Consider the following 14662-nt stretch of genomic DNA (forward strand, 5'->3'; position numbering starts at 1 on the left):
AACTTTTGCAGCAAAGTTAATTGGAAAAATCTTTTTCAGGAAGATACACTGGCAGGGTTGGTGGAATAATTGATAGTAGAAATTGAACAAGGACATAATTTTGTGCCTGCTGCCAAACTCCTGGCCTGTTATTTCCGTTTCATGAAAAGTTTCTCTCAGGTCTAGAACATGCCATCTTTTCACAGACGAGGGTAAAAGATTTTGCTTTATAATCCTCTGACTCAGTTGTACACCTCAGTAACGAAGCACGGAATTTGTGTTAATTTACGTAACTGTACCCATCTGTCAGCAAAGCTGCAATTGTCTGCTTGCATTTCTAATCATACATTCACAAACATAAACACTGTATATGGAACAACTGGTTTGCCAAAGAGGATCTGGACCCTAATATTGGTTTGAATTACTCAACAAAGCTAAGAAATATGATCGTATGAAAACAATTTAGATATTTGTTTTAACAGAGTTCTTCTGTGTACTTCAGCTCTTCCACTTCATCAATTTATTACTGGTTTTTATTCTTCTTCCCTGGGAGGTTCAAATTCACAAATGTACTCTAACAATAATTACAGCAAGGCACAGGTGAACTACTCTAAAGAAAGATTAGCACCGTACACATAACCACAGCTTTCAACAACTGCACCTCTTCCCTTGTCTTCTATCACTTCACAATGCACAAATGTTGGCTGGGATAAAATAATGCCCGTAACTCTACTCTTCCTGTTTAACCAAATTTGCATGTGAAACTTTATCTAAGCCTCTGAGACTGCCTAAAAGAGCTTTTTAAAAGATTCAGTATTTCATTTTGAACTGTGGTTTGTTTGTTTTCCATTTACAATTATTATTAAAAGGAAAGAGCTGTTTCTTTCCCAGACATAAAACAATTAGATTAGTCTAAAAAGGTCACAACAACTAACTTACATTAGCTAAAAATGAAAAGGAGAAAAACTAACCAGAAGAAAAAGCAAGCAGACTGCCAAGTGTTTCTGTACCAAATATATGTGTTTATTTAAAACAGTGAGGTTACTAGTTTTTCTGACATCAACTTTTAAGACTGTGCACAGGGATAGAAAAACAAGATGGACAGGGCATGCTTGGGTATGGCAAATATTCTTGTACCAGAGACACCCTTGGCATTTAATTCAGTGTCTGAAAAGAACAGCTCCATCTACTTAAAGATCAAAGTACTTATCTTTTTCTACTTGCTTTTAAAAACAAGGAAACAGAAAACACAGGAAAAAAATAAGAATAAAAAAGAAAAGCCACATTCTTTAATGCTTTCCATGAATGTTGGAGTAGGGAACACACAGTTCCAGAAATAAAAGGAGGGGAGCTTTCTTCATCTACCTATCTTTCCTACAGCAGAACGGAATTTCATACACAAAATAAAACAGGATAAAATAATCATCTAAGTAAAAACAACACTAACTTTACTGACATTCGTCTGTCTCTTTTTGAAACATATGCTGTTACATGAAATTCTGCAGGTCTCAAAAAGTCATGAGCAGTACTGGAAATAACTCCTCCTACACACTGCTCAAAAAAACCCCAAACACCTGGTGCAGACAGCTCATTGATGGCAGAGCAATAGCTCAAAGAAGATGAGAACAGTACACGCTGCTCTAGGTGACCTGTTGGGATATTACATCTCACAGAATCATGGACGAGCACCAGAGTACGAAGAAACTGTCTTGCCTGAAGATATTATTGTTTGATTTCTCTGAGCTGCTATTTGTATTTGTTACTTTGTATTTTCCCCTCAGTTTTCTAATCTGGTGTCTACTGTGTAAAGCAATTAAATGTTCCTACCAATATTGGGATGCTTCAAGAGACGACAGATTCTAGCTTCTCTTTCCAGTTTCTGGTGATCTGCAACAAAAGAAAGCAGAAAGTTGGTTTTAGTATGAAGATGAACACAATTTGTCATATTTTCTTTATGAAGAAAAAGTATATTATTTGATACATTCTTTAAAAAAATACTTTATTTATTTAGATCATTTAAGACTTTACACTAAATCTGCGTGCAATACTGAAATTAGGTTACTGCATCCAACCACTTCTTTGATGGAATATGTCAGGCACCGTTCCAGTCGAAAAATCAAGCTGCCAATGTAATGGGGAGAACAGGAAATATTCACGCCATGACCTATAATTATCAGGCAATAAACCATGTTACAGCATTAATCAAAATAAGGACAACCTGAATCTCTAGTGCTATCTTAAATCCTACCTGCTAACTGCTTTAATGATACCGGCTGTACTAGGTATACAGTTCAACACGTGGCAATCACTGTGACAGAATGCCAGCACTCCTGCTACGGCACTTTCTCATGCACAGGAATGTATGCTACAGGAACTTCCAATAACTAATGACCAGCAATTACTATTTTTCCAGCAGGACTAATCTCTCTCACAGGCCGATTAGTCATTAACCTGAACATATCCTGAACACTTAGGTACAGGTCTATCATTTCTTGGTCCCTCCAATTCCCCTGCCATTCTTTTAAAACTTTGAGCAGAAGCAGCAGGCTCTAGGTCTGAACTTTCCTTGTACACCACTGTCCTGGTTTCAGTTAGCACTGAAATGACTCCAGTCATTTCGATGGCGTGGGTTATTTGTGACTATTAAGCAGGTCTAATCCTTACACCAATTTTAGTTTAACACACTCTGATCAGATCTGCCGTTATCTCAACCTTTGGCGCCCAACGTGGGGCTTCTTCAGCACGACCCACCTCCTCCTCTGATGATATCCCAAAGTATTTGCCTTCACTTGGAGGGGAGTCCAATATACTTGGAATAGGCTGCCCCAGGGGTGGAAACACAGCCCTACCATTTGCCATGGGCTGATCCAGTCTGCACTAGAGCAGGGGGAAGCTCCTGAACACCTGCAGTACATCGATGACATTATTGTGTGGGGTGACACAGCAGAGGAAGTTTTCGAGAAAGGGAAGAAAATAGTCCAAATCCTTCTGAAAGCCGGTTTTGCCATAAAACAAAATAAAGTCAAAGGACCTGCACGGGAGATCCAGTTTTTAGGAATAAAATGGCAAGATGGACGTCGTCAAATCCCAATGGATGTGATCAACAAAATAACAGCTATGTCTCCACCAACTAACAAAAAAGAAACACAGACTTTCCTAGGTGTTGTGGGGTTTTGGAGAATGCACATCCCAAATTACAGTCTGATTGTAAACCCACTCTACCAAGTAACTCGTAAGAAGAATGAGTTTGAATGGGGCCCTGAACAACGACAAGCCTTTGAACAAATCAAGCAGGAAATAGTCCATGCAGTAGCCCTTGGGCCAGTTCGAACAGGACCAGATGTAAAGAATGTGCTCTACACTGCAGCCGGGGAGAACGGCCCCACCTGGAGCCTCTGGCAGAAAGAACCTGGGGAAACTCGAGGTCGGCCTCTGGGGTTTTGGAGTCGGGGATACAGAGGATCTGAGGCCCGCTATACTCCAACTGAAAAGGAGATATTGGCAGCATATGAAGGAGTTCGATCTGCTTCGGAGGTGGTCGGTACTGAAGCGCAGCTCCTCCTAGCACCCCGATTACCGGTACTAGGCTGGATGTTCAAGGGAAGGGTCCCCTCTACGCATCATGCAACTGATGCTACATGGAGCAAGTGGGTTGCACTGATTACTCAGCGGGCTCGAATAGGAAACCCCAGTCGCCCAGGAATATTGGAAGTGATCATGGACTGGCCAGAAGGCAAATACTTTGGGATATCATCAGAGGAGGAGGTGGGTTGTGCTGAAGAAGCCCCACGTTGGGCGCCAAAAAGACTGTCGTGGTTTAACCCGACCGGCAGCTAAACACCACGCAGCCGTTCGCTCACCCTCCCCCCTCCCTCTCTGGGACGGGGGAGAGAAATGGAAAGTGAAGCCTGTGAGTTGAGATAAAGACAGTTTAATAAGACAGGAAAAAAAAAATAACAAAATAATAATAACAATAATAATAATGATGATACAATGGTGATAATACGAAAGTAATAATAGTATGTACAAACAAGTGATGCACAATGCAATTGCTCACCACCCGCTGACCGATGCCCAGCCTAACCCCGAGCAGTCCGGCCCCCTCCCCCCGGCTAGCCACCCCTATATATTGTTTAGCATGACGTCAGATGGTATGGAATACCCCTTTGGCTAGTTTGGGTCACCTGTCCTGGGTCTGTCCCCTCCCAGCTCTTACTGCACCCCCCAGCCTGCCCGTTGGCAGGACAGAGCAAAGGCTGAGATGTCCTTGGCTTAGTATAAGCACTGCTCTGCAACAATTAAAGCATCGGGGTGTTATCAGCACTCTTCTCATTCTAAGCCAAAACACAGCATTCCACCAGCTACTAGGAAGAAAATTAATTCTGTGCTAACTGAAACCAGGACAACCACTAAGGCCCAAATGACACTTTTGGCACTTTTGGCGATAAAATTTATGTTGAGGTCCATTTTACTTAAGTTGCTTTTTTTTTTTTTTTTTTTTTTTTTTTTTTTTTTTTTTGTAGCACGCTTTTGTTGTATTTTTTTCCAAATACCACCATTTATAATACTACTGCTGCTGCATTTTGGTTAACATTAAGTAATGTAGTATTGTAATATAGTATTTCTTCTATATAATAAATACTAGTGTTGGGAAGGTGCATAATTATTTATACTGGAAATAGATGGAGGTTTACAAGTATATTATAATGTCTAGTGTCAGGCAATAAAGATGACAGACACACAAAGGAATCGACAGTTTGCAACACAAGCTAATAGACAAAAAGATTTCTTTTGGTAATATGGATGGGGAATGAAGACAGAACACATTGGAACCACTGATCAGAACCTGATTACCTGAGTATGAACTGCTAAACTGAAATACTTTAAATATGGTACGAAGAAATACCTTACTCTTTGTTCTGATACAAGGAAGATCACCTCTACACCTATACCATCTGCATTATATATGAGGCTAGAGTCCTTGGGCTAAGTGAAATAAAACACATAACGCTTTCTAACTCTGATTAACTTTTGTATCTTATTAACATACTTCAGTTTGCCTTGTAAAAATTGGTTCATTTTGTTACCTTCCATAACAATATCACAATCCAAAGCCAACACACTCAACAGACTCAAAAAAAAAAAAAAAAGTAGCATTTTAGGATCTTAGTTTTTCAGAATTACATACATGAGTTTGGTAGGACCAATTTATACAATTATTTCCTGATTCTGTAATCAGTAACAACCTCCCTAGCCCCCAACTGGCAGAGGTAACTCAGGCAATAAAATATGCAATTTGGAGATAATTAAAACAGCCAGCTATTGCCTACTGTGATTCTGTAATTCCAACTGACTTCTAGTCCATTTATCCTCATTTTCTGTAGCATAATTTCTAGGGATGCTAAGAAAGCTTTTGTCAAGAGGCAGAAGAACAGCGTACATTCAATTTTATAATATTAGCTAAAAATAGTTTTTCAAAATTTGAGGAGAAATAAACTGTAAAATGTTCTTGGAGATGAGGCTGTACTGCTATTATTTCAACCAGCTCCACTTGGATATCCAAGTATGTTACAATAACCCACCCTTCACAGGAGCTCAAACTTCAGATGTTATGCAAGTAATCTGGGTTGTGCTATCTCTGCAATCCCAACTATCTGCATTACATTTGAGAACACTCCTAACAACTGAAAGGGGAAATTCTTTTCTTCCACCCCATAAAAACTTTAGTCCAACCAATAATTTCTGTGCTGAATAACTAGCATTCATTAAATAAAAAAGCTTAACCTACAAAAGAACATTAGGTATGACAATACCACAGCAAGAATGAATAAATTATCTGATTTTGTAACACAACTCTTGTTATATTAAGGTCTATTATGGCATCTGCTCTTCCTCAGAACACCAACAGTGTTATTAGGTTATCTTTCAAAGACATCATAGTCCCTCTGATTCAAGTCTGACATTGGAGTCTGTTGGAAAAGAGTCAAATAAGGTTCAAGAAAAATACACTATAAAATACACCTTAGGTGCCCGCATAGCAATAGTGCAGGCACCCAAAATCCTCCTCTGAGCTGGCGCTCAACTCCACAAATTGCCTTGGCACTCCTCCTTTCACCTTTCTCTTCTGTGCAGAGTCATACTGTCCCCAAATCAAGCTGTGCACAATCCCAAAGCTCTCCTTTCAAAATTATGTGAGGGTTGAGGAAGATTCGCAGGCACCTTTGACAAACAGGCTGTTTGGGCTTTAAAATCAAGCATTAGGTACTCCACCTTTTAGAGAATTTAACAAAAACACAGAATCAGAGCAGTTACCCCAAAAGTGAGAAAACCAACTTCACAGCACGGTGACACAGATGGTTGTGCCAGCATAACTGAGCCAGGACAACACAGTGCAACAGCGAGGATGGCCAGTGGCCTGTGCTGCTGCCAAAAAAAACTTATGAAATTGCAACTTCATTTTCCTGGAGATCACTTTGGCTCCAGACTGCCCACTAGAGAGGTGCTCTACCCACTGCTTGTCAGCAGGACAGGCAGACTCAGGATGAGAGAAGCAGCAGCAGTGGGGCAGATGGCGCAGCGGGTGCATAACAGCAATCCTGGGTGCTTAGCATGGAGCGGGCAGGCACCAGCTCCCTGCTGCCAGGATTGCTTCATGCAGAATGCATCAACAGCCCCTGCACCAAATGCACGAGCTGTGATGGGAGCAGTGACCACAACATAGTTATCTTCCTGGCAGGCTGGTGCCGGGAAGTTCCTTATACATATCCTGGCTGGTGGAACAGCACTGAGTGCTAAGGCCTGGGCTAGGATCCTGAGTGCTGTTTCTCCTGCCACCGATGGTCCCTGTTCCTATAGCCAGCCCAGCAAGGCTTGCAAAACACATAGAACAGCTACCTCCTGATCTCAGGCACAACCTCTTAAGTGTGATTATGACATAAATAAAAAGACAAATAGTAACTATTTCAGTCCTCCGGGATTCTGCAGAGTTTATTTAAAAAAAAAAAAAAAAAAAAAGGAAAAAAGAAAAAAGAAGAAAAAAGAAAAAAGAAAAAGAAAAAAGAAAATAAGAAAAAGTCTAGAAGAATATATCTAAGATTAATTGCCTGCCTGCAGTACTTACTACATATGTTCTTAAAAACTCAGACAGGATACTAAAGGCTTATCCATGTAGACCCAGGTGTCATAATACAGTAAAGTATAAGCCTGGAACTCTGAACATAAATAACTGTAACCAACTGACCTCTAGAAAGTGACAGAGTACAGCCTGAAGAGCACAGCCTGTATGGAAGTCGGACAGAAAACATAAACACTTCCTCAATGCACCCTGCAGGATGTCTTCTGACTACAATGTTTCAGAGAGTGTGGCACAAGCTGGGCAGGAAAATCCTACCCTTCTCCTGCTGGAGCTGTCTCAGGCGTAATAGGCATCCTTACAAGGGAGAGGTGCTTGGCAGACAACTCAGGGTCTGAAACATTCAGAACGGGGTCTGAAACATTCAGAACCAGCTCCCACAAATCTAGCTCCCACAAATCTAGGTGAAGTGAACCAGACAGGCCTATTTTACATGCATTTGGAAAGCAAACTATTAAATCATATCAAATAATAATGTAAGAGATACATTAAGAGTGCTTTCCTGACAGATCCTGACAGCTTAATATCAGGTAATTGTCCTTGATTAATGAACACTATTTTTTTGGGTGATTCACTTCATCCAACCATTTAAGGCATACTTAATAAAGACATCAGAAAGCACAATTAATTACATCAACAGAGAGGCCAATGACAAACAGCAATGACTTTTAGTGCGAGAAGTCCTGCAAAAATTATAGCTATCCAGCTACTGCTACAAACTTTAAGGTAGGACAAGCAGTCCATAGAAGACTTAAAGAAGTAAGGGGAAGGAGGGACATGCTGAGAGTAGCCACTACACTTCTTGTGTTAAAAACAAGCAAATCTGGACCTGTGCCACAAGCACTGCCATGCAGCTACAGCACGAGGGAAGCAAGGATGGAAATGCCAAAGCACTCTTCCAAGAGGAACTGAGCATCAGTTTGCAAATACAAACTGGCTGGCAACTCAACCAACACACAACCTGAAGCGTAAAGAAAAACAAAATAAATAAATAAATAAAAGGGGAAAGCAGTCAGTAACCATAATCAGATTGCTCCAAGACATCATTTTTACAAGTAGCAATTGTGTGGCAGCTTTTCATGAATCAGGTGGGAATCTGAAACAGAGAATGACTGTGTGCAAGGGTAAAAAGACAGGATAAGCTTGATTTGATAGAAAGCTAAGGAAACATCAAAATATCCTGGACATGGCTGCCATGTAACTCTTAAAAGGAACACTATTTTAACAAAATAAAAAGAAAATGTGAGGGCATAATAGAGAAATATATTGAATAAAACTAACTATAAAGGCACCAAATTTACTTCTGCATTCTCTGAAAAGTGAAGGAGATTTCCAAAGTCAAATAGTGATGAAGTAGGCATTGATTCAGTACGAGAGATTAAGACAAACACTAACTTCTGCTGCTCTAGCCATCTTCTCTAGACTAACGGGCTAAACCAGCCACAATGTAAAAAATGTCAGCCTTTATAGTCAGGATTATTATTATTTTTTTTAATACAGAAATACAGCAATATTCTTGCTCATAGAAATGCAAGTATTTGGTTTCTACATTGCAAATCTAACTTGATATGTTGACAAGAAATTTTGTCATCTGTTTGATAGAAAAATAAACACTATCCTGCAATATGAATGTAATAATAATCCAAAAACAAGCAAGCAAGCAAACAAAAAACCTCTGAAAGCAAATAGCATGCAGCTTAAGCATGTGTTGGACTCGATGATCCTTGTGGGTCCCTTCCAACTTGGGGTATTCTATGATTCTATGTTTAAATATCAATTATTTAAGGAAGGAGCTCTTCTGTACATTTTCCTCTCTGTAAGGGATGCTATTCTTGTGGGGGTTTTGTTGTTGTTTACCTTATTTAAAAAAATAAACAAAGCTCATAAAAAGCTAGTAGTTTTCCTTCAAGTTACACCCATAAAAATACATTATTTTAATACAACACTTTTTCCTAAAAGTCTGCGAGACTTTTCGAAGCCCAACAGAAAAGTAGAGCATAATTCAGCTTGTTTTCTCTACAATAATTGTACACTTTTAAATAAAGTATGTGAAATTAAATTGCAAGATTTGCTGCGACACAACTACTATAAACTTCACAAATTTCTGCAAATACCTGCTTTGGAAAATAAAACTGTTTTGAATTGATGAAATATGCTAAAATTGAAACATGGTGCTTTAAACCTTCCATCAAATCATCATGCATCACAATACTTGCATGCCGAGGTTAGTTCCAAAAATAATAAGAAATAGACAAGTTTAGAAAAAGTTGTTATGGATGTGTCCTGGTTTCAGTTAGGACAGAGTTAATTTTCTTCCTAGCAGCTGGTAGAATTCTATTGGCTTAGGATGAGGAGAGTGCTGATAACATCCCGGTGTTTTAATTGTTGCAGAGCAGTGCTTACACCAAGCCAAGGACATCTCAGCTTCTTGCTCTGTCCTGCCAGCGGGCAGGCTGGGGGTGCAGTAAGAGCTGGGAGGGGACAGACCCAGGACAGGTGACCCAAACTGGCCAAAGAGGTATTCCATGCCATCTGGGGTCATACTAAACAATATATAGGGGTGGCTAGCTGGGGGAGGGGGCTGGACTGCTAGGGGTTAGGCTGGGCATCGGTCAGCGGGTGGTGAGCAATTGCATTGTGCATCACTTGTTTGTACACATTAGTAGTAGTAGTACTATTATCATCATTGTTATTATTATTATTACTGTTATTATTGTTATTGTTATTATTATTTTCCTGTCTTAATAAACTGTCTTTATCTCAACTCACAGGCTTTACTTTCCCATTTCTCTCCCCCATCCCAGAGAGGGAGTGGGTGGGTGAGTGAACGGCTGTGTGGTGTTTAGCTGCCGGCTGGGTTAAACCACTATAGGATGACAACTCTTAGGTCAATAATTCAGCATCAGATGCTAAAATAAAATAAAATGAAATAAATAGATATACATATTTAAAAGAATGATGATAACAGATTTACAACAAAATATTAGAAGTGATTTTTTTCTTTAAAGTAGTTAGCACTAAAGGCTTATTTATAAAACTTTTTAAAACTGGAGGAAAAAACATGAAAGGGAATTTCATTATTTTTTCTAGATAATTTGTACTTCCCACTATTTTCACTCATTTTTAACAATAAGAACAATTGAATCACTTCTACATATGTTAACAATTCATATAGTTTTTATACTCCTTATAGTCAGAATTCTCTGTGAGGCCTCAAAGCCTACACAGGTTCCAAGATAAAAATTGTTAGCTTATCCTTCTTTTTATGTTGATTTTGTTAATAATAAAAAGTCAAAATGTAATTTAATATTTTGAAAGTCCAAAATATAGAAAAGATTTTTAAAAGTCAGCACAGGAAGCTCAAAGTTTTTTTAGAAACATACACCCTTCCACCAAGGTTTTGTGCTAAGATTTTTAAATTCAGTTGCAGCAGGTTTGAGACCCAAGCACACATTATAGCATTTTGCTTCAGCTTGGGCTGTAACTTAATCATGGGCTGATCAATTGCAATATTATACACAGCACACAGGGAAAACTATCTGAAATGCAAAGTAAACCAAGCTTGTTTTAGAAGAAAGCTGGAAATATGATCTTTGCCTTAGTAAAAACAAACAAACTCCAAGGGACTGTTGGTCATTTGGCACAAGATGTTGTATCTCCAGTCTCTCACTAGCACTACTTTAAAATGTTGTTCTGTATTCTGTCAATTTACATTTACAGAATTAGCCAGCATAGCTAGAAAGCTGGAAAGTGCTTGAGTCCTCTATGAAGTGCCAAATGCATTCTATGCCAACTCTTCAGGGATAACATAGGATAACATACAATAAAAGGAATTACTTCCTCTCTGACTTTGAATATAGAGTTTAAAGTTTCTTTGCTGTAGTTGCTATACAATGGCTTCCGAATTGACACTGTACATGATTAATTTCTCACATACACTAAACATTTTCATCGGTCATTTAATTAAATAAAATGTATTTGATTAGTACATTCTTTTTATGTAGGACAGTTACCATACTACAGCTGAGAGCATTGTGAAGCTATAGAGAGCCGTCAGGTACTACCTGAGTAAGGCAGCCTTGAGCATAACTCATAGCATGCATGATGAACTTACAAATATAAAACAAATAAAAAAAATAAAAAACATACAAATGTTTTTCCCATGTTGGTGGACTGAGAGTAAATTAAAGATGAAGTAAACTGCACAATTTATTATGAGAAACAAAACTGTCAAATGACAGCACAAACTAGAGGGAGCTCTTTCATTTAAATGAAAACAAGAGTCTGATCCTGCAAGACTCTTGATATCACCAAGAGGTTACAAGCCTTTTTTAAAAAACAAAACAAAGAAAACAATGCGACAACCAAATTGTAGCTGCACATGTTCATCTAGTGAAATACTTTGGAATCACAGCCACTGAGCAATGTACTGCTTGAGTTTATTCAATGCCATACCTAAATTCTTTTTGCCTACTGAACTTCATATTGTTAACTCTGATATTTCACCTAGTACCTTCCTCTGAAAAATATACTTTTGCCTTCTAAAAATAATACAATTTCTTAGACCTAAAACTTCATATTGTAAGGTCTCCCAGTTAAAATCACCCAGTGAATACAAGTGTTTCTAACATTTTCAGCTTGCCCATCAAAGCAAGAACAGGCCCTGCTTTGCACACACACAGTTCACAAAAGGGCCTCCTCTATTCTTTGCCCCCATTCAGTAGTCATCAGTTCCAAGTCAGGAGCTGTGTACATGCAGGCTGCTTCAGACTGTGCCACAAAACAAGAGGGTAATTGACAAAGTGAATTGTACTCTTGCACTAGTAAAAGGATTTCTGAAGTTACTCACCATGCTGAGGAAGGGTTAACGTGAAGCTTTTCTTTACAGACATAATAGTGTTCTCTAATGACAAATACCAGAGCCGAACATTTGCTAGGTATGACCATTAGGGTAAAATCCTAGTGCATGTTTTGGTAACAATTGCTTATTAATAAATCAAGCCATCTCTTGTCATAAATCACAATAAAATCATCATGCTCAGATATGCTGCTGGATGCAATGGAATGTATGAAGGCTACATTGTTATTATTATGAAAGACTGCCTTACATTATTTACAGATTTTCACCCCAAACTTAACTAGTATATTGGCTACTGCCAGTTAGGTGGGGTCTGGTGTCACATACGTGATACTAAAACAAGCTGCATTTACTGCATTTAGCTGCTTTTAACAACTACTACTCTGATACATCTGCTATAAAAGCAATGCTAAGTGAACTGAGATACCTTCTAAAATGCACATTTTGCCGTGAGACAGCAGAAAGAGAGGTTAAAACTTTTTCAGTTTGGGACTTAAGTGGATGTTAAGGTCCTGAAGATGACAGCTGCACTTCCACAGAAATAACTGAATCCTTAGAATTGCTAGAAGAGAATCAGTAACAGGCTGAGTAAGTCTGAAGAATGTAAGTTTTGTGGGGAGAACCAAATGCCAATTTACCACTGTGGGGTACCCAAGAAGGAGACCTGCTTTTCAAGCCCACATGTTTCTTCTACGTGTTTCAGGAAATAGTGTTCCTTCCCTCCTCCACTCAGTATATTTACAAGCACTTCTAACTGAATGCTGTACATAAATATCTATTTCTGTTACACTGTTTTCAGCCAGGTTTCAATTACGGTTGATCTGAAGGCGAATGTCAAAGGGCAGGTCAAACTGAAACACTCGAAGCACTCATCTCGCAGACATCTGAAGCCTAGAAGGTGTGCCACTGCACGGAGAGCTGAAGAGGAAAGAAGTGTCCTGCCATGATCAGTGTAACCAGAGAAATGGCCTAGCAGACAGCCAAACCCTAAAAGTCCTAAGAAAGTTTTTGATAGTGACTAATAAAAGGCTTATGCTACAATAATACCACAGGAAAATCTCTGAAAAAAAATGCACTGAAAGTGAAATCCAATAAAAGGTCACTTACTAAAAACAAAAAGTTAATTCCTCACATTTTAACAGTATATAAATCGTCAGCTAAAACTGTGTATACTTGTCAGTATGAAATGGGAAAAATGATTATCTGTAAGAGAAAGCCAAGTTTTAATGCCAAACATATAATAAAATAGAAACAGATAAGAACAGATTTATATACTTAGTTCCTTTGCTATCATTCAATTGCCTATACTTGATTATAAAAGGTCTCCTACACTGTCTAAATAAGAGGCAGTAAGAAAATTAAATTAAACATACAAATAAGAAGCTCATAAAGCAGCACAAGAAAGGCAGAATAAATTTCTACGAATTCAGTATTATTTTATGAAAGCAATTCTCTATTTATGACCAATGGTATCTATGACAGCAACAGGGGTTATCAAGATTAGAAAAAGACCATTGTCTGTGAAACACTGATACAACCAGAAAGATAGCAATGAGAATAATGAAGTTTTACTGATGAACAAAATTTCCCAACCTTCCAGCCAGCTATCTGTGACATGCAGCCAAGGGAAAAAAAAAAAAAAAAAGGCATGCACTAAACTACGGAAGTTTCAGCCTTTACCATAACTCATGAACTCATGACTGAAACCTGAAGCAAACAGAATGCAGAAACACAAAATTTGGACCACTGAAAGACTGTATGAATGTAAGACTTGAACTAATTTCACATGAAATTTCAATCTGTAACTTCTCTCACTAAAATCAGATAGTCTAACAGTCCAAAATCACATATTACAACTTACAACGTCTAGATCAGAAAGTAAGACCATTTATATAGAGTTTGTATTAGGTAGGCAAATAAAATAAATTAAGAAATATTAAAGCCTACTTTCTTACAAAAACTTACATATAGAGAAGAAAACTGTTTCTTGGTTGAAGTCTTGTTTTATAAATTAAGAGGGATATAATTTGAGTCTTCAGCATAATATCGTACCATGACTTTTAACACAAATCACTGATCCTGCACAGACACCCATATTGAGCTTATCACAATGGTTGGAATGTGTCCATGGCTCACCTCCTATCAACACAGCTATCTAAAACTGAACAAACTTCTCCAAAGCTGTCTCTTCCTAACAACAACCTTTAGTAAATATTGTGGGTTTTCTATTGTTTACTATTAAAGCTTGTATCCAGAGCAAACAATTGAAGAGTACTTCCCCAGTACTTTTTTATATCTTTGTCTCCTGCTGTTGCCAGTCAGTTATGTATTTTTTCCCAGTATTGACTGGAAATAGTATTATTCAATGCGAGTCAACATACGTTGTCTAATACAGCTCAGCTCACTCAGTCTTTCTGAGGATGGTCTTCACAAGTTGCTTCTTACCTAGAGCAGTACAGCTCTTCAGCAGCAGTACAGTTTTTCAGGTTTTTACATTTTTCTTTATACAGCAAAATTAGGAGAAAAAGAGCTCTAAGTCCCAATCTCTTCAGATTCAAAACAGCATCAAACGCTTAAAGCCTACCCCAAAACACCTTGGCCCTGTTACAGTCTCACATAGAAATCTCAAGACTATCACAGAAATTCTGATGCTGGATGCATGAGGACACAGCTGTACTTTCTTTCTCATATCA

The 14662-nt window shown here is 38.4% G+C and overlaps 1 protein-coding gene across 25 annotated transcripts in view; it reads right to left on the reverse strand.

Annotated features, from left to right (window-relative positions):
- Nucleotides 1-14662, reverse strand: part of CAMK2D (calcium/calmodulin dependent protein kinase II delta) — a gene marked incomplete at its 3' end in the record, with an annotated part of 169653 nt that overhangs the window by 100939 nt on the left and 54052 nt on the right. For all 25 annotated transcript variants that reach the window (XM_084517583.1, XM_084517574.1, XM_084517570.1 and 22 more), the window contains exon 3: nt 1807-1866. In XM_084517583.1, coding sequence (XP_084373709.1) covers nt 1807-1866 — 60 coding nt within the window. The remainder of the gene's footprint in view (nt 1-1806; nt 1867-14662) is intronic.

This window comes from Aythya ferina, assembly GCF_964211825.1.
Source record: "Aythya ferina genome assembly, chromosome: 4".
NCBI lineage: Eukaryota > Metazoa > Chordata > Aves > Anseriformes > Anatidae > Aythya > Aythya ferina.